Raw genomic sequence first — 21,839 nt, 5'->3', positions numbered from 1 at the left:
AAGGTTAATCTGCCATTCTCCTAACTTACAGTAGGTGGCAGTGTAGCACAGTTTTTCCTGTCAGACTGAATAAACAAGTCCTCCCTGGTTCAGCATATAGATTTATGTCTTTTAATATATACTGTTCAAACAAATACAAAACATATACTAAACAAGAAGACTCTGGTACAAAACGTTCAGCCCCAGTTGTGTAAGTGGTAATTTGAGCTTTATGGTCTTTATCCTTTTAAACTGTACATATCTTAATATACATCACAGACACTATCTATGCATCACTACTGTTTTTTTTTTTTTTTTTTCGCCACATATTACCAAACGCTCTGCAATTTTGAATATATATTTGTATGTATACTTGTGAAATAATTAGGCTGCATGAAAGCAAACCTGCGGGTTATGACTGTGGCTATAAAGCCGATGGCGTCAGGAGCCATATTCTCTGTGTAAAGTCCACACAGAATGAAGATACCATTGCAACACTTAATTTCACAATGGAATCTTTACGCTTTCACTGAGCACAGAAGAAAAATACTCTTCAACAGTGATAATAACTTTATACAGTTTATGTAAAAGTTTCAAGGCAAATAAAAGAGCTTAAATTGTATCAGTACCAGAGTAACCTGGTAGAAATCTACTCTGAACCACCACAATTGGTTCTTATATATATGCCTTAAAAAATATGATGATTAAAAAAATATCCCAGAACTTTCCTTCAGGAAAGAGAACAGAGAAAATAAAATGTAAAAAAAACAAAACAATCATTTCATAATGACAAAAAGGAACATGATTAGAACAGGACAATCAAAAATATATAAATATATAAAAATAAATGCTTCTGAGTGTTTTTGGTGTGATGAAATACACTTGAAATGAGAACATGTCAAATTAAAATACAGCTTTGACTTATAAAAAACATTTATTCTTGGGAGTGTTGGGAGATAACTAAAACAAGGAAAAATAAAGAGGGGGTAAGAATTAGAACATTAGAATGTACTCAATAATAAAGAAATAAATAAAATGAACCCTGCCACTGTTTCAGGCGAAGCCATGATGTATTCTGGCATTTTTAGCATAAACGAAACGGAATTCTAATTCTCATAGAAAAAAGAATGTTTCAGAAAGGTCTTTTTTTTTAAATGCAGACCCTTCCAAACCAGTGTTTTTAAGTAATACATTCTAGAGCTTTATGTCATCCCACATTTTAATGTTGCAATTCTGTTGCACAGCCAATGGAGTAGAAAGCAGTTGCTAAGAGACTAGCAACTAGAGAGAACGGAGAACATTGTATAAGACCACTACAGCAGAACCACATGACATGTGGAGCAGCTAGTCTCCTGAGCTTAGCCACTGCACTCCAGTGCAACCCCCTATTTATGAAAAGGCAAAATACAGAGGTATGTGAAAAATCTGAGTTTGATTTCCAGTGCCTATCTGAATAAATCTGGCTGCCCGTATGTGAGTGAATAAGTATGTCTCCATATGTCTGTTCAGCAGTCAGCTGATTTCGGTGTCTGCTCATCCTCAGCTGACAGTGGAACCGACTGTTCCTTCATTTCGATCTCTTCTACAGACTCCTTGTTTTTCTTCTTGTCCTCCAATGGGTAGACCACTACACAAAACTTCTGACCCAGGTATGTTATCTTGTCTGAAAACACAAAAAAAAGGAATTCAGTTTACGTACCATACCATTTTTCAGGATTTTTTGTTGAATGGAAAGTTCAAAACCAGTTGTTTGAAATGTAAATCGTTTGTATCGTTATAAGTCAGTTTAATGCATCCTTGCTGCATAAAAGTATAAATTACTCGAGTGTGAGGTACATAGTTTCTCATCAGACGTAATATAGTGATGTTATAATTAGGCTTAACACATCTTTGAACTGTGTTCAACTCACCAACAAATGTATTGAAACACTGTGGTTTGTTGTCCCAGTACACGCCCAAGAAATAGACAGGGACTCCAGTAAGCATGATGGCCAAGCCAATGCCACACACCACAGGCTCCGAGTACAGAGAGAAAATCAACAGGAAGGCCCAGAACAGCAGATAGATGACAGGCCACACCAGACTGATCTGTGAGTAGCAGAAGTAACGTTAGCAGTCAGAAGGAAAAATTCTCTTATATGGGACATACTGTATCTATACCTGGAACTGGACAATCTTAACATGATGCAAAGGTTATAGCAATATAAATACATTTGCTGAACAGAATACCGGATCGGTAACAGATGGTAAGTCATCAGCAAAAAGTCAACAACTACTGAAATCACTGAGCAAAAACTTGCTAATATGGTTTGTTTTTGTTAACACTGGCTTTTAGTCATTTTTAGGACTTACTTTAATTGGCCGGTGCATATCTGGTTGTTTAATCCGCAGCACGATCTGCCCCGCAACAGTGACACCGTAGAAGAGGTAGTTGATGAAACCCACATAGTTGATGAGTGTGTACATGTCACTGGTGCACAGCATCAGAAGTGTTGAGATGCACTGCAAGAGAGAGTGTTTGATGTCACAACATCATGAAGACCATTCATGCTCAAGAAAAGTGTGAGTGAGGTATAAAGGAGAGGGAGAGGGGGGTGTATATAATGCTCACAGTGAAGAGCAGGGCTGGAATTGGGGTGCAGCGCTTCACATGAATCATAGCCAGTAAGCTAGGTAGATGACCTTCACGTGCACCCGCGAAGAACAACCTGAACAATGTGAGGAGGACCCAAGAATACTGTTATTTAGGATGCCAATATAATCATTAGAAGGGAGTATGTGAAGACACAGACAGACAGACAGACATAGATAGATAGATAGATAGATAGATAGATAGATAGATAGATAGATAGATAGATAGATAGATAGATAGATAATTGAGGCTTGTGTATGAATGATGTATGGATGGATGGAGGGACTGACCGAGATGAGGTGAAGAGGGAGCCGTTGACCCCCCCAAATGTGGACAAGGCCACAGAGATGGGCATGATCCATGACATCACTCCCAACAGATTCTCACCAAACGTCTGGGAGAGAGCAACAGAGTGGTGAAGGAGAGAAAAGAGAGACAAGCAGAGGAAAATATATTATCATGTCCATAATATCTGTGCTGTTTCATTAAGAAAGTCATCAGAACTGAATGCAGAAGATTCGGGAGTCTGATATATCTGTTTGAATGGTATACTGGCAGGCATCAAAAGCTCATTCCAAGTATCAATCAAAGAACTTTCAATATTGATACTCGGGTAGATATGTCAAAGAATCTCCTGCATAAAGCAAATCAATCATTAAGTTTGCAATCTGGTAGCGTCTGAGTGGGAAGAATGGACACAGGTCACTCACCACAGCTACAGCATTAGAAGCCAGTAGTTCCTGAGGGCTCATGGCAGTGACGTAAGCAATGTTAGCAAAAACGTACACAAAGGTCACAAGGGGAATGGAGATGAAGATAGCACGGGGAAGGTTCCTGTAAGGAAAAATAAAAAACAAAAGTGTTCAGTCAGAAGAAGTACATTGCATTATTTCAGCTACCAAATACAACTACAGGCAGATTCCAGCTGCCACTTCAGAGTATTGTGTAAAATTATGCAGTGATCCCTTTGGATCTTTCTACTTGTGCAGTTTAATATACTGCACACCATTCCAACTCTTGATCCATTATGTGGTTCTCTGTTGGATATTACAAACTTGTATCTTGTTAACGCTAATTAAATATTGATAACACAGTGTTGAATTACTGTAAGCTCTTTGGATGAGAATTGGCTTACACATAGGGGTCGACGAGTTCCTCTGTGACATAATTGAGGAAATTCCAGCCACCGTAGGCGAAGGACCCCTGTAGAAATGCTAGAGCGATCAGACCGACATCATAGTCTTGAAACGGCTCGAAAGCATTGGCCGGCTCCAACCAGTAATACTCGCCTGCAGAAAGAAGAAAGGGAACAATAGTGATGAAATATTCAAAGGGAAAATCGTTATAAAATGCCTCTTGTTTATTAGCTAGTTAGTTAATTTTTAGCAAAAGCTTTCACCTGAAACAGCTTAAAGTAATCACAAAAACAGCAAATGAAGGTCAAGTTCTCTGGAACAAAATATCATTGTGATTGTAGTAAGTTTATGTAAATCCTGCTAAAATCAGCTGGATCAAGCTGGTAGTAACCTTGCTAAACTGGTAGACCATCTTGGACCATTAAAAAACCTGGTACCATGACACTTTTTTTTTCCAGCAAGGCACATGTGATCAATATAGTCTACCATCTCTGTCAGATTCCCACCAGCTAGTAATCCACCTAAAGCAGCTTGAACCAGTTAGAAACCAGCTACCATGTTCCAAAATGTATAACTGGTTTGGGCTGGATTTTCTGAGCCTACAATCTTTTTGTTCCCTAAGCCATAGTATTAATACCACATTTCTAGGGCCAGGTCTTTGGGTCACATGTACTCTCTGAACCCTCTCTGAGAGCATATGTGACCCTGGAGACCCCACATTAAAGAGCAGCCAGTGCCAACTAACTCAAATCCAGTTTTCTTTAGAGATTTGGCATGGAATCACATCTGTCGCTCTCATATTATCAGGTCAGCGTCTGAGCTAACAGACCGTCGGCAGTGTGATCATTATTGAATCCTCTCTGACGCATCAGCTGTGAAAGCTGCATTATCAGTGTTATTTTTTATTAGAGGGTTTGAACCCAGTGACTTCTGCTGAGACAACGAGACAGGGGGCAAGTGCTGTGCTTTTAGTTTTTCTGGAGATTTTCTGGAGTTACTAGAGATGAAGCAATGTGCCCACACACACGCATGCACTCTTGATATTTAGCACAGACCTTCATGAATAGCCAGTAATATATAACAAGCACACACACATACAGAGACATATGGTGCCTACCCTTGCAGATTTGTATGATGCCCATGATGATGATAAGAATGAGGGCCAGAAGTTTCCCTGCAGTGAAGACATCCTGTACTCGTGTTGCCCAGCGCACGCTAGCGCAATTCACCCAAGTCAGCAGCACTGAAACACAAAGACATAGATGTTACAAGACTGGTTACACACACACATTATGAGCCTTTGGTGAGATTAACGGCGCCCTGCAGTTTGAGCAGTCTAGTATGCCAAAGGATTATAAAATAATACTTTCAGCTATGAGGAATTAATCAGACACACAAATGATAAGCTTGGAATAGACCTTCAGGATCCATTTTTAATATATATAAACATTTGAATGCACTGCAACATCTGAGACAGGTGAAATAAGGTTAAAAAAGGCTGCACAAAATAATTATAATAGGAAATTTTACCTTTACATTTATTGATTTAGCAGATTTTGTTTTTTCAAAAAATGTATTAGGATCAAAGACGTTAAGATGTCCGCATCAAAAGAAATTGACAAAAGTGATTTTATGTCCATAGAAAGCACATTAAATGTAAGTAAAGTGTCTACTTTTAAGGTTTCAAATAAGTTTTTGGAGAATAAAATGTCAAAATTTGGTTTAAATAATGTTACATTGTCATTCAGTATATTGAACACAATATTTATGTAAAAATTCAAACAACATGCTTATTCTGACTTGTACATATTAATATATATAAAAGAATAAGGGAGCATATTAAATTTTATTGTGTTTTAAATGAGTAAAAAATTTTTTTTACAACTAATTAGTATTGAGGTGAAAGTTATTAGTCTTTTAATATGTCATAAATTGCTTTTTGTTGTAAATATGCCTGACAAGATTGTTACACTGAATGACATTTTAGTGGGTGTCTTCTGTAAATCAGGGAAAAATTTATGATATTTATTTTTTGCTTGGAAAAACAAAAACAAAATTGCAATTAAATTAAACAGAAAACTTTTTTTTTTTAAATTTGGGGAAAACAACAACAATTTAAAGCAGTATTACACTTATTGTTTTTATGCTTAAACCCTTTTTCGTCTTTGACCCATTACTTTTTTAAATCTACGAAAGGCACTGCTAGCATCATTCTACTGGAAACTTTCAAGCAGTGTTTTTTTTACCTCATGATTTTAAAGAGATTACATTAAATGCTTGTGCTTTTTAAAAATTAAAAGGTGATTAAAAATCAGGACAAAAAGTAACTACTTAGAACATGTAAAATATGTTTTCTTATACATTCATATACATTTTAAAATGATTTAAACTTCTGTTGAAAAAGTTCATGTGCTAAATAACGCTCACAGTCACATGCACAGTCTTCTGATGGCATGTGACAGACATATTTGGTCATAAAATCAGAGGGACGCAAGAAACCTGAGCACGCAAGTAAACTTTGAGTCTTGCACTTTTGAGAACTTGCAAGACATGCAAAAAGGCTGCTTCAGAGTTCAGCTTTGTCCTTTTACATTTACATGCTATTCATATACTTGTAGACAAGCAGTAATTCAAATCTCCCACCAAAACAGGTAGTTAAACAGACCGATATTGCTATGTATATTCGATGAACCTATAAATAGAGCAATTATGTACAAAACTAGTGTGAACTGGGCGTGAATTGAGACACTCTGTGTACAGTGGCCAAACACAGTGAGAATTCTTGGCTCTCATCCAGTGTCCAACTGCTTACACCTGGAACTGCATCTAGTCACGACAGTCGCTGAAATTACAATGCAAGTCAACTGCAATAAGGTGGAGTGGTGTATTTTGTTGCTATTATATAATATAATTACTATTTGGGGCTAGTGGGACACAAACAGTTTGACAGTGCAAAGCGACACTCTGCCTAATACAATGTGAAGGGAACGCAGTCAAACCAAACACTACAAAGCTTTGGGCAAGGAGGTGTAATCCTTATGTCTTATCTCTGTGTAAAAGCAACACTGCCTCGCTATACAGAGCAATGACGTGCCTTTAACTGAGCCTAATCTAGTCTTGAGATAAGGGCAGTGCATTCTGGGAAATGGACTAGATTGGACGTCTTAGAAGGTGGTGTTTGTGAAACTTTTTCGGAAAAGAAAAATAAGCAGAGACAGGACTAAGAAAGTTACAGACTGTTTCCTTACAGAATTGAGGTAGTGAAGTCTGCACTACATAGTATACAGTGCAAATGCAATCATGCAGAAACATTCCTATGACAACAGCAATCTTACTGCAATAAGCTGCTTACAGTGGAGGTCACACACACACACAGGCCTTAGTGCACACACACACACACACACAGGCCTGAGTTACTCATTTAACATGTTATCGCCTTGATATTTTGGATTTGATGCAAGTACAAACATGTGCTAAACAACTTTTCTCATATTCAACAGCCTGTTGAATGCAATGGGCTCTGTTTTAAAACCTAGTGGACTGTCTTGCTCTTTTACTGCCTACATAGGCAGCATCCCAACTTAAAATGGATTGATCTGGAAAACAAACGGCATGTCACAGGCAAAGTTTGTTTCACAATTGATACCGTTAGCATGTTGCTAAGCTAAGCATGTGATACTAGCTATGATAAACCACAGTGCACATAAATATTTGGGTAAAATAGTGAGTTTTTAATTAGATTGAAATTTTTAGTTACATTACAAAACTGAATGACTTTTACAGTAAGTATAATAATATTCAACATTTCTCTCACTTATGACTTCTTAGATTGATTTTTTTTCACTGAGCTTGTCAGAAAAGTTGCGTCCCATTTTGCATACTTATGCCGTTTTGTTGTATAAATAGTGTTTATTCTGAAAATTCCAAAAAGTAAAAGTGCCTTTATGATGAAAATACTTTGATGATGCATTGCAATCGACCTTCAGCTTTCCTTATGTAGCAAAGCCTAAAGGCATAGTGTGCCATTTCATTTGAGACACAACTATTGCCTTATTGGATTTTCTTCTCTGAAAAATATAAACGCAATGCTTCCAGTTTTTGGCCAAAAGAAGATGTCTTAAATGGTAGCAGTTTTTCTGACTACCTTTTGGAACAGTGTTTGTGTCAAGAGTGTGCCTATGTTCCCTTAAAATGCGGCCTACTTAGGCAGGTTCTGAAAGAGAGCTGTGCGCACACTTATAGACAAACTTTTCTCACAATTGCTGTACTGTTCTAGAACAAAAAACATTAAGGAGGTAAAGAGGTATAAGAGCAGGGACATCCTGTAAAACTGTGCCATAGTGTCCACTTTTGCCCTTTCACTCACTTCCTGCCGTTCTCTAAACAAAACTAAAGCAAAACTAAATAAGAAGAAAAAAGCTTCAGAGCAGCTTGAGAACATCTGGTTAGTTAAAAAAAAAAACACTTCCAATCAGAACATTTTGATCTTGATGCAGTCCCCCTACATTAAGAGCCTACACAATGAATGCTGGATCAGCTCTGTTACCCTACAAACTGGACAAACAGCTTGTACTGGTTTACAAGTCCAAAGTTAAATAGACAATTCTGAATCAGATTCATAAAAAGACAAAGATTATGAACTGTTATTAAATTATTAATCTATCAAATTAATAACTAAACTATCTAAACGGCTGTTCTTAAATGGAAACTTATTGAAGAAAGGTGAAATATCACCTAATATCTTCTCTTGACCTCTCTCTCTCTTTTCCAAGGGTCTCTGTTGTTTGTCTGTCTACATATAGCATGCAGTATTTGTAGCTCAAGCGTGAAGTTTGCAGAAAGCCCACGCTCAAGGCTTCTTGACGCCTTGAAAAACATCATTCCATTCATCTTCACACATCCTTCTCTCTTTCACTCTCATCCCTCTCTATCCTCTGCACATTTTCCCACAATCTTTCTGTCCACTCTCCCAGGATAAGACCCCTCGGCCTTCTTCATTCACACATCAATTCATCTCGCTCTTTCTGTCAGTCCCCAAACTCTGTTTCTCTAGCCCTGGCTTTGAATGTTTTTTCACCTGAGCATGATTTGACCTTATGGTCAAACATAAGAGGATGTAATGAAGTTCCCATTCCCGGCAACAACGTGTGCATTCGCTATCAGAGAAAAATGTCTAAAATATACAAGTGTTAACAAGTGAATCACAAGCAGATGTGGAAATAGTGATTGTGTAAGTTGTTGTTGCAGTTGTGAGGTAAACAACATAAAACAATGTATTCAAAATGCAGGATTTATGCAAAATTTGTCATCTTGTGAGGTTTAAAAACATTCTGATAACCTTAACATATTTTCACATCAAAGCCAGATCCTCTTTTAAATGTGATTTCTTTTTTAATTTACTTATTGCATTTAAAAAATGTGATTCTACTTTTTATTAAAGTATAGAATTTTAATATCAGCCATGAACATGAAAATAATTATTGTGTTAATGGTATCTTAACAGTATTTTAATATTTGCATTACCAGGACAGGTAACTAGGAATTGACTATGCTTACTAAGGTAGGCCTTAAATTCTAAATGGAGGCCTTATAGCAATATCAATAGGCATCTTGATATGCATGTCAAAATCCCTAACATTCCTAAATACTAGGACAATGAGACCTTTTGTTTCTCCTTCTGGTACTCACACAAGCAGATGGCAGCAAGCAGACGCAGACCATTCTCTGGGGGGAAGCAGGTGGGGAACAGAGGCTGCAGAACGTAGTTGGAGAAGGTGAGAGCAATAACCGCCTGGTTAGTGGGGTAGATCACCAACACAGCAATCCACAACCGCAGAAACCTGTAGCACAAAAACACACAGATGTTATAATACTTCCCTAAAAAAATTACTTACTATGTTTTATAAAAAAAACACATAATAGTAATAACATGATTCTTTTTAGCTAGTGATAGGCATTGTGTTATTTCCATATAGCAATACCTTTATTCTTAGGATAGACTCTCTTTATCACTTTATCATTCGTTGTTGCTGAGTGAAATCGAGTCACGACTGAGTGACCAGCTAATGGCTGTCCACTGGCACTATCATTCATTAGAGCAGTCACCGTGCTAAGCAAAGGTTGTTGGCATGTGAGCAAAGTCAGGGCTGTAAGGTTTGATTGACCGCTTACTGCCTATTAGTGGATTAATACATTTCTAATGGCAGATACAACTACTTCACCAGACAGCTGCAATGCTAATGTTGTTAACAAGGGGGAAGTCGTGGCCTAATGGTTAGAGAGTCGGACTCGTAACCCAAAGGTTGCGAGTTCGCGTCTCAGGTCCGGCAGGAATTGTAGGTGGGGGGAGTGAATGTACAGTGACCTTCAATACCACGAGCAAGGCACAGAACCCCCTACTGCTCCCTGGGCACCGCAGCATAAATGGCTGCCCGGGGAGCTCCGGGTGTGTGTGTTCACTGCTGTGTGCATTAAGGATGGGTTAAATGCAGAGCACTAATTCCTAGTAAGGGTAACCATACTTGGCCACATGTCACATCACTTATAAAGTTAATTACAATAGTAATCAATAGAGTTTACTCATTGAAAGGAGATTACAGGCATTTGAGGGGACAGAATCAGCTATTCATTCATAATAGCTATTTATTATTTATATGATTTTACATGAAAATAGTAATATTTATTACATTACATTACTATTTCAACAGTAACTCAAAATATTTTGTCCGTGATGGCTGCAAACTAAAAAAAATGTATAATTATTTTTCTTACTGTCATGACCCTACACACTAAGTTTCCATTACTAATAATAAGTCACCTACTTAAAAATGTAAAGTGGATACAGCTTTTAGAAATAATGTAGACTTTGGACTCTGACTGTTTAGAAGTAGCCTCTTGAACTAATATTAAAACCAGTGTGTGGCTGAAAACCTAACCCCGCCAGCCCTCCGAAGATGTCCTTGACATAAGAGTAGTCGCCTCCAGATTTGGGGATAGTAACACCCAGCTCAGCGTAGCAGAGTGCGCCGATCGCTGTTATAACGCCTGTAATGATCCATACGATGAGGGCCAGGCCCACTGAACTGGCATTTTCCAACACTCCCTTTGGGCTGACAAAGATTCCAGAGCCAATAATATTACCTGTAAAAGAAAAAAACAAAGAGGTTGAGAACACAGAAAGAATTGGACCTGTCATATCACTATATAAGCTTTCAATTCTCACCATGAACTACAAAAAAAGCACTGATTATGTGTAACAGACCTGTGCCTAATGGATGTCTGGATGAATCTACTAAAGTGCTCCAATTTAAAAGCCATTTGAATGAAATAAGACTTTATCTTGAGTTTAAAGAGATTTTAGATTTGTAGAAATGCATTAGAGATATACATTTTAAAGCCAATAATTATTTTTATGTTATGGTCCATATTATAAATCTATACTACTTTGTTGAAAACAGTAAATTATAACACAGTACTACACAAAATAAATAATTGTGCACAGAAATTCACTCCAGCGTGCTCTTAAAGATAAAACATTCTTCAAGAGATAGTGCTTAAATGGTTACATTTTTGTCCTAATCTATCTCTGTCTTTTTAAATTAGTGCTAGATGATGATCTGAATTTCAAAATAGACAGAAACATATAGTTTCCCAATTTTGGCTGGTAAATATACAATACGGTGCTTCCCTAATTTTATACGTCCCTGAATTACTTCCCTACTTTTATGCACTCTAAAATACATAGGAAGGCATGATGAGATGACAGTGTGACACACTTCAGCAAATATTGAGATCAGCGAGACCTAACAGTGACAAAGAGAAAATAGGTGATATTAAAAAACCACTGAAGAAAAGCAGGACAGTGTATAAATCACAAGGAAATGAAAATGTCAGTGAAGCAGAGAAAAGGAGAGAAGGAAGGAGGAGGGAGCACCAAGAGAGAGAAAGCAGGTGGTGAGAACGATTCACAGAGAGCAGACTGTAATTTGCTGAGTTAGTATTCAGCGTGACTAATGGAGTGAGTACACACAGCAAATATATGGGGTGTGTGTATTTGTCTAGCTTTATAAAAAGATGTGCACTTAGTGCAGTAGTGCACCAACAATGTGTGATCCATTTCTGTTTGTGATAAATATATTGGCCCCAAACATATTTAGATATTTATTTCACCCATAAAAATGTCTAAATTTCATTGCATTAGATACAAAAAATATCAAACAAAGTGTGATTTAATTTCACTTATATTTCCATACATCCACAGACAAGACAACCAGAAATTGCGACAATACATTTAGTCTTAGTTCTGAGAAATATATCTATTGTTCAATCATCTCGAACTGAAATACTTGAAAAGCGTGTTTGTCATATAAAATAAATTCCAGCTGGTTAGATATTTTGTTATACAATACAAAGATGTTCATACACTTTTAAGCATCCAAATACTTTTTGAGGTCACTGTACTGTATGAGAGAATGCATTGTGCATTCAGTGCATTAATTCCATAACTTGCACCATCCATAACTTGCTAATGTAAACCACCATTTCTACAACGAAACAAGATCTAATTTAGAACAACTAATCTATTACAATAAAAGGTACACAAACAAAACTAGTCACACTTTACTAAAAAGGTGCATTTCCACCAAATCCATGTGAAGTGCTCAAAAACCAGAGGAATGTCAAAGGAAGACTCCCATGTGACTCAGGCAAACTGGACAAAGGAAAAAATATTTCTTTAGCAAAAACCGCCGATTTAATATTTGAGTCAGTTAGTGGAGTGACTACCGCCTTTGCACATGGACTATAACTGTGGTTTATACTTTAATCTTTCCTGATTGCGCTACATGTCTGGGCTTTTTACACAAACTGCTTCATGTGGAAATTCAGGTATGCGTGAGCTGGAGAGTTTCTGCCCGATTAGCTCTGTGCCCTTGAGTAAGGCAACTAGTCTTGGTTTTCCTGTGGGATTGTCACAGCAATTATGTTCTGTAAATCACTTTGGATATAAGTGTCTGCTAAACATAGCCATTGTAAACAAGTAATCAGATGACTTCTTCTCTGCAGCCACTGCCGTCATGATTTATTCACAGAATAATCTCATCTAAAAGAATATCCATAAACCTTTATGACTAGACCGGATCATTCAGCTTCTGTCTTTGGTTGTTCTCCCTCTTCAGTTCTCTCCTTTAATCTCTGTTGTGAAAAAGCTCTGTCAAGATATGATTATCACAAACTTGAGGTCCCATGACCTCAAAGTACAAGTTACACAACTTTATACAATCAGAGGTATCTTTTACTATTGCCAAAGCATGTAGGGATTGATCTGGTTTCAGCCAGCTAGAGTATTATTTGACTATATGGAAGCTGTGAAATGTGGACATCAACACATTTTAAGCTGTGATCCTTAAAGGGGCTGATAGATTATTGTGCACACTTGTAGATTGAGAAGTCTTGCTGACTCAAGTGGAAAAAAATGCAGATGGGTTTCCTGTTCATACTGCATCCTTTTGCTTCCCTAGTGAGCGTTCACCGCACAAACATCACAGGCAACACAGAAGCAATGAATCCCTGATTTAACATTCTAGTTTGACAATCTACTCACATTGATCTAATCATACTGCGCTAAGCCTTGTCAAAGACTACATAGAAGTCACGCCTTTCAGTTCAAAGCCCTTTTATACAAAGGTGTCATTTGGCTTTTTACTGTAGAACATGCATGCAATTTAGCTGCACCAGCTTGAAAAATACTGTTTTGTATATGATTTTAGATTTTTAAAAAGCTACATTTATGATAGCATTGTTGTCAGATTTGACACATTAAGGTGCAGTCACATCTACTGTTTTTGGCAAATTTTCACAGACAAAATCCAGTAATTTTAACAAATCCACACAACAGGAATTTCACGTGAGGGCGAAAGATTTCCCCACACGGATTTCGCAATGGGTTCAAGTTGGTCATGTGAATTTGGCGCGACCAGAAAGCTGCTTGGTTGGTTACTTTTTGTGAGCTGTGCTTCATATATCACTACACTTTTAACAATAGACAATAAACTTTTTGCCTGTGAAATTTTGCTATCAAGACTGCAGCTTTATTCAGGATTTAGGTCATTGATTGCCTACATGTATTATAGCTTCACATGGTGGCACCAAAGTGGCCACAGTGAACTGACTTAAAATGAGTTCACTCTTTGCTATCAGCTTATCATATTTGCATGTCAATCACTCTGCAGAGACATGGCTCATATATTGTGCAGTGATGTACAATCCTGGTACTTTGGTACTTTGATTTATTGCTCTTGCTCTCATGCTTGCTGAGGTGAATCCCTCTCAACTGTCCTATTGATTTTCTTTCATGCCTCTATTGATCCAACTGTTTTTGTGGGTCTGTAGCCTTGGTAGCCAGATGTTTCCCTTTTACAAATTCACATATAAAAATCTGAGATTGGGTTAACGAAGCAAGCCATTTGAACAAAACATGGTCTCTTTTCATTAAATAAAATAGGTTCAACTGTGATCTGTAATGGTTTGTATAATCACCACAAACCCCATCAACACTGGTTTTCGGTTCTACATCAAACTGCAACTGAGAAAGAAAGTAAAGATCAAGACCTTTAGTTTTATTGGTTGAGGAGCACACAATCCAATTACATTCAATGTTGAACAATGATCTTCACTTTGATTTCATTTTAATCATCTTACTGGAGGATTAATTGAGTTGCTGACTGGTAACATCTAGTTTGACACACATAAAACTTTGCAAGCTTGTAACCAGCTTGATGTATGATGTTCTGAATCCTAAAGCATCTCTTTGTAACATTTGAGGCCAGTTTGCACTTTGATATCTGTTGCATTTCACAATCTCTTACTCTTTCATTCACCTACAGAAGATTTGTCAACCTTTCCTCTTCTAAAATTATGTTCCTGGCACTTGTTTCCATTCTAATAATCCAGCAAAATCAACATCTAAAAATGGGGCTAAGCAAAAACCAAAGAAAGGTCACTTTCAGGTCCATGCTTTATTTCCAGGTAAATTAGGGTTCAATATCACATTGAAGAGGTTGATAAGGATGAGAATGGCAGCAGTTATAAAGTATTCTGATAAATTTAATGAAGCACACAGAGAACAAAGTCTTGATGAAAGATTTGAGCGATCCGAAGCGACAATCACCTGATAATAATGTTCACGTGGGGGGACTGAGAACATGTGAATGTGTGACCTGATCAAGATTGCTGAAGAGGATTATCATATAGCTGTAGTTAAAAAGTGGGTATAGGGATTATCTTGGGTGGGTTTTTAGTTTTCATTAACTCCTATCATAAAGTCAAATATATTTTTTATAGCTTAATGCTGCCTAAAGCAATAAACGAGAATTGCTCTGCAACGTACTCAACAATAACCAACCATTTGTCCTGTCTTCACTTCCAACTCACTTTCTGGTTTCTCTGCCACAAAAACCAGAAGAGAAAGTGAAGAAAACTAATCTGGCATAAGCTTGGCAGGTGCAATTTTTTAAATTCTTGTTCCATATGTATTTTAAACCATAATGTTCTATTCTGGAAAAAGCACATGCCTAGTTTGCAGAAGTAGTAGGCTATTGACAGTAGTAGTGATACTGAAAAATTGTCAGTTCCCAAATCTGCTGACAGCCTTCATTGTTGTTTGAGTAAATAATATTCTTCTTTTATATACACATGTTGTTTGTTATCATTACATTGTAAATATTTCACTACAAGAGACTGATCTATATAGTTTTTGTATGACCAATGCTGATTATTTTACTGATCATCACAACGATTAATAAAAAAATAATTAAACTGCAACACATGCAAAACATAATGTCCATGATTAATTGTTTAGAGTAACAACAACATTAGCTAATGTGTGCAAACTAAGATTAATATTGAAAATATTAAAATGTAAATGCTATCGTTATCGGCCATTAAAAACCCTATATTATTATTAAAAACCCATATATTTTTCCCCCCAACGTAAATGACCTATTTTCCATTTCATATGACTGATTAGTGTGTGTGAGAGAAGCAGACTGGAAGATTTCAGTTTCATTCAGCATTATCCAATCAAGCGCATGCTTGACCATACATCCGTTAAAACCCCCTATGAAAAATATATTTAAAGGAACAACAGAACACTCACCGACAATAATGCCACAAGCACTGACGAGACCAATCTCCTTCTTCAACGCCACCGATGACTGTCCTGCAGCATCCCCCGTGTCTGCGGCTGCATCCTCGCTGGTGCTCGGGGCTGCGCTGCCTCTTTGTCTCGGTCCATCCGTCATGTTGGTAATTGAGATGTTCAGTCCTCGATATTGAGCGGTGATGCTAGAGCCGCGTACCGCTGGTCAGATATCAGATAGCGACTCAGCGATCAGCGATAGCGATCAGAATGTACACATAAACAGCCCGTATACTATCTCGAAAAAAAGATGCTATGCGCCCTTTATCTTTCCTTTCTTATCAACGTGAGGCTGCTCTGAAGCACGTGTCAGTAAATATTGTGTGTAGTGGCAGAGTAAGATGTACAACTGCCGTGAAAGGCTATACAGTACAATTAAACTAAGGTAGGGCTACTGTCGACGCAACTGAATGTTTCCTTTCCGTGTGTTAAAAATCCATATAGCCTACAGCACTGATTTCGAGCGTATAACAAAAGCTACAGTAATACTCCAGTCGCAACTTTTATGAGCCCGTTTGATGCAGTCTGTGAAGGTTATCCAGGTTTTAACCTAGTTAAACCAAAACGCCACGCCAGAGAAAAACTTCTTCACAAATGTCTCCTTCTTCCTGTACCTATTAAATATCTGGTGCTTCCTCGTTCTTAAGACAATGCGTGCATCGTTTTGGCAAGGACTCCTGCCAGACGCCTTTGGGTAACGCTAGTTCAGTGTACGGCGCGCGCTGAAAACAGTTGGCGTCTCCAGTGATCTCCAAAGCACCAGAGGTCCAAGCGCCTCCACAGGCTGTAGGATTTACCCCCTCCTAGCCCGCCTGCATAAGTACAGTCGCACCTCCTCCCCTTCCCCCACCTCAATGCTCTTGTTTTCGTGGCTACACACCTCCCTCATAAGCCCTGGCAAGCTGTTGAACAGCGCGGTAAGGAATATGACCTACCTCAACCAAACAATATACAATTTCATTTTTCTGTCGCTTCTTTCTAAACATCTCAGTCTGTTTGCTTCCAATGCCTGGTGAAAATATTACACAATAATACTGTCTCACAAGGAAGGCTGAGGGGACTTTAAAATGCTTTACAAATGCTCTTCTAGTAGGCTATGTATGTACACGTTTAAGTAATCACACGTATTAGTATGATTAAACGTTTCAGTAATAGGCTACACAAAATAGTATTTGTACCTGCCACTAACGATAGTAACCATAACAGGAAGTAACCATAGCAACGGCTTGTGCGATTTCCGTTGCAGTTCGTGTGTGTGTGTGTATGTATGTATATATATATATATATATATATTTTTTTTAAATGTAAAACATTGATGTGTCCACAGATCCCTCATTAACAAATAGGCACAAAAGCATATATACTTTAATATATAATATTAATATACTTTCATAGATCACTTTTTCCCCCAGAGACATCTGAGGTTTATGTATATATATATTATGGCTAAATATGTTTTTGTGCCTATTTGATCAATGTTTTAAATTTTTTTTAATATGTAAACGGAGGAGAAGTTATAGTTTTTATTTTGAAATAAAAGCTCAAATTAGACACCAGGCCCCAAATGGCTAGTGTATTATTATTTGTAAATGTATTATTTTAAATATTTAAAATAATACAAACATATATATATTTTTAAATTGCTTAATACAATTACTTATTGTAATTAATGGGGTTATTATTTAATAATTTCATAAATTAGATGTACATTTCAGATATCTTTGCTTTCATTAAAACCTGTAGGCTAACTGAGTGAAATCATTAAATTTGCATTCACAGTGTTGCAATTTTGACATATTTCCCCTCTTTTAATACTAGACATTTTGTGCTATAACAGCTAAATTAGCAACTTTTTCTGTTTTTTTCCTATAATAACAAATTGGATGTGATGCATCATCATCATCCTGCACAAGCTAAACTTATATATGCAGTGGCATGTGAAAGTTTGGGAACCCCTTGCAGAATCTGTGAAAATATGAATAATTTGAACAAAATAAGAGAGATCATACAAAATGCATGTTTTTATTTTATTTAGTATTGTCCTGAGGAAGATATTTTACATAAAATATGTATACATATAGTCCACAAGCTGAAATTATTAAAATAACCCCCTTCAAAAGTTTGGGAACCCTTGGTTCTTAATACTGTGTGTGGTTACCTGGATGATCCACGGTTTTTTTGTTGTGTGATGGTTGTTCATGAGTCCCTTGTTTGTTCTGAACAGTTAAACTGAGCACTGTTCTTCAGAAAAATCCTCCATGTCCTGCAGATTCTTCAGTTTTCCAGCATCTTTTGTGTAATTGAACCCTTTTCAGCAGTGACTGTAGGACAATTGAGGGACTCAAACACAACTATTAAAAAAACATTCAAACATTCACTGATGCTCCAGAAGGAAACACGATGCATTAAGAATTTGAAGATCAAGGTAAATTGTACTTAATTTGTCTTCCGGGAAACATGCAAGTATCTTCTGTTGCTTTCGAAAGGCAGTACTAAATGTAAAAAAATTATATTTCAACAAAATAAGAAAAATGTGGACATCATCCTGTTCAAAAGCAGGGCATTGGGTCAAACTCAACCGGTTAAATACCATCTTACAAACACTAGTCAGGCGAGTAAACAGATAGTACACGGGTAAAGACCTTAAAGCAGGTTTTACAGGTTAATATGGCATTCGTTGTGATATGGGATGAAAGTCATTTGACATCAACACTCATTCTCTAAGTTTGATACAGACTGTTTACTCATTGTCTCTTCATCTCTAATTCAAGGAGAGAAGATTTCAAAACAATATTTCAGTGGTTATATATTCACAACATCACAGTAGTGTCTACTGAACATTTTTTCTCATGTTTTAAGCAGAAACCTGTTTTAAACAAGAAAACATTTGCAAATTGGGTGACAAAAAATACTCAAGTCAAAACAAATACTGATTATAATATAATATAATATAAAAATTATATAATTTCTTTGCATTGCAGTATTTGAAATCTATTTAATAAAATTAATTCAAAGATTCTGAATATTTGTCATGCATAATTTCTGGTTAATGCTTTTGCTGCTTTTTGTTCTCTTAAACTATGCCTGCCATCAAAGACATAAATATTTTATAAATAATCTGAAAATGGTTAATGCTATCTAAACAATATTTGAAATGCCCTTCAACCTTCACTAAGTGTAAATGTACTGCACTAATCTCGTCTGGACTGACCCAATCTCCTCCTTTTAATCAGCAAGACAGTGGACAGATAAACATGTCAAATCCACATGAGTAAGTGGCACGTTCAGCTGAAGGCCTGAGGAAGTACACAGGAAACAGACAGCCGATTTGATGGAGACTTTCCTATCTGATCAGTTTGATAAACGATACCTGTGGAGAGTGCAAAATGCTGAAGGACACAAAACTTGAAGTTATAATACGTGAAGGGAAACGAGGGCTGAGAAAATGGGAAAGATACAGCCGGCAAAGAAAGAAAATATTTTGAACAACATATCAAAAACTGTTACACATTTTCAGACGGAAACATATAAACTAAAGAAAAAAGATAGAGAGGAAAAGGATCATGGCTGGTGGGAAAGAAAGAGCACTGAGTTTAAACTGCAGTGGATTGTCAAATGTCAGCAACATTTAACCTTCAACATACTTATAAATGGTTGCTTACATTGATATGGCCACTATTACCCTTTGTCTCTCCGTCTCTGTCTTCTCAAATGCCGCACACAAATACTCTTCTTTCTCAGTGATAAGAGGGCACTAGAAACCATTGAGATTTGCAGAGATATGAGGTTAATTAATACCCAAAGCTTTTAGTTCTGTTTACTGCTCAGTGGCTGGAAAAAATCTTAGCAATGACAATATCAATACAAAAACAGAGCTCAGCAAGACAAATAAGCCCAGCTTGACGTCAGAGAAAACTGAACTATAACTAGATCGCATTAAGAGACAGAAATACTTAATAAACACCAGGATATAGAACGATATTGCCCAAGCAGCACCCATTTCTGCTAATTTACAGCTGGTTTCCAGCTTGACACAGTAATATTTTTTTGATCAATGGATATGGCCCATGACATTTCATTTTCCCTGGCTTATATCACACTGGTGAATAATTAAAATTGTACATATTTTAATACAAATAGTTGCCTATTATATCAGCATAGTCATGTGAGTAAACAATATTATTCTAAATAAAATATAAAACAAATATAATATGAATAAATGTTTATAATATGAATTTCAGACATTCAAAAGAGCATCTGATCTTCTGCAAAAAGGAGTTTGCATGCACAATGTCACACAATTACTCGTTTGATTACTGACTTAGATATAGCACAGAATCTTTTATGCATAGGTCTAGATTTTGAATTTGAATAACAGATATTTTTGTCCCACTGACAAGTTCTGATTGACAGCAAATACTTATTCTGCCCCATCCAAGTATTGTTTCTGAACCTGAAAAAACGGAACAGCTTTTGAGTTGTTGACCTCAAGGCTGCTGAGTCATGCTCTGCCACACGTAGCAGATTTGGTGCCTGGACACTTTATTTACCACAACATGAGAAGGAGTGTTACGCAATGTGGATGAAGTTTCCTTAATAGGTATGATGGAGCGAGAGAATGGAGGAAATGAAAAACAGGACAGGCTATATTTCAGTACGTGTATATGCGGCAAACTGTATGTGTTTGTGTGAATACAGAGAATTATAAACTTAGTTATGAATTCGTGAGAGAAAGATAATAAGAAAGAGTGTAAGTGAAGAAAAAAGAATGAGAGAGGCATGTAGCGAGGGGGCATGAGTATTTCTAGGAAGTGTCATTTGATACATCTGTTTACCATACACACAGAGCACATGTGCTCCAAGAATATGCCCAAGAACATATATATTCATCCAAACACAGAACACACACTCAGAGGAATAAAACTATATTTACATATATGTTTTTGTGTCATATTCAGTTCTACAGCATATATACTTTAAGTCTGTCTGATTGCCATGCGTTTCTTTTGTTTTGTCTTTAACTGATATGCAAATGTTTGTATTTGTGTGCAAACACATTTTATTTAAATTTATAGCTCACCCAAAATTGTTGTTCGAAACCTATACGATTCTTCCTTCTGTGGAACACAAAAGAAGATATTTAGAAAAGTGTGTATCTTTTGTCCATACATTGTGGTCAGTGGAATTAAATGTTGTTTGGACCCCAACTTTCTACAAAATATCTTCTTTTGTGTTATGCAAGAGAAAGAAATACACACAGGTTTGGAATGACATGAAGATGAGTAAATGATGACAGAATATTTATTTTTGGATGGACTATCCTTTTAATAGTAACCAACACATACAGTTGGATATGTGTGTTTCAACACTCTGCTTGCACACTTCCCACTATGTTTCTTCGTGATTGACTGTGTATTTACATTTATTGTGGAGTGAGAGGCTGTCTTTTGTTTTTAACCAAACATGGGTGTTTCAGTGATCAATCAAAGTGGTTTGGGATCAGTGTTTTCATCATCAGCACAATAGCAGAGTGTTAATTACATTTAGCTAAGCTAACCATCATTGAACTGATCACCCTCTTTCTCATCATCTGATAATGATACTATTAAGGCTTAAGCAATGCCTGTCACATCTTAATTCTGAGTTTTTAATACACCTTTGTCCGTTGCATTTAATTAAATCATGGATTAAAGGGTAGTCCACGAAATATGAAAAATCTGAGATCATTTACTTATTCATGTTGTTCAGAAACTGACCTTTTTTCTTTGTCTATACAGTGGAAGTCAGCTAAACCGTTTGGTTACCAATGTTCCTCAAAACATTCTTGTTTGTGTTCTGCAGAATAAGGAAAGTCACACAGGTTTGGAACAAAATGATCAACTATTCCTTTCAATTC

General features: G+C 36.8%; 1 protein-coding gene across 1 annotated transcript; it reads right to left on the bottom strand.

Moving 5' to 3' along the window:
* Positions 1-248: 248 nt before the first annotated feature.
* Positions 249-16,744, bottom strand: slc7a8a (solute carrier family 7 member 8a). Its single transcript, XM_016247038.1, has 11 exons — positions 15,902-16,744; positions 10,683-10,887; positions 9,436-9,587; positions 4,865-4,990; positions 3,747-3,900; positions 3,322-3,445; positions 2,902-3,005; positions 2,591-2,687; positions 2,332-2,481; positions 1,890-2,067; positions 249-1,642 (listed from the first exon to the last, which is right to left on the bottom strand). The coding sequence occupies exons 1-11, from the start codon at positions 16,044-16,046 to the stop codon at positions 1,485-1,487; spliced, it is 1,593 nt and encodes a 530-aa protein (XP_016102524.1). The 5' UTR covers positions 16,047-16,744; the 3' UTR covers positions 249-1,484.
* Positions 16,745-21,839: the final 5,095 nt, after the last annotated feature.

This window comes from Sinocyclocheilus grahami, unplaced genomic scaffold, assembly GCF_001515645.1.
Source record: "Sinocyclocheilus grahami isolate Dianchi unplaced genomic scaffold, SAMN03320097.WGS_v1.1 scaffold24.1, whole genome shotgun sequence".
Classification (NCBI taxonomy): Eukaryota; Metazoa; Chordata; class Actinopteri; order Cypriniformes; family Cyprinidae; genus Sinocyclocheilus; species Sinocyclocheilus grahami.
This window is presented reverse-complemented; position numbering and strand designations above follow the sequence as displayed.

What these genes read in the sequence shown, in the direction of transcription:
- slc7a8a (XM_016247038.1), bottom strand. Translation starts at nt 16,046, where the DNA reads ATGACGGATGGACCGAGACAAAGAGGCAGCGCAGCCCCGAGCACCAGC. An exon ending in CATCATACAAATCTGCAAGG is followed by an intron (nt 3,901 to 4,864) that starts GTAGGCACCATA and finishes TTCTTTCTGCAG; the next exon opens with GCGAGTATTACTGGTTGGAG. An exon ending in GAACTCGTCGACCCCTATGT is followed by an intron (nt 3,446 to 3,746) that starts GTAAGCCAATTC and finishes TTTTCCTTACAG; the next exon opens with GAACCTTCCCCGTGCTATCT.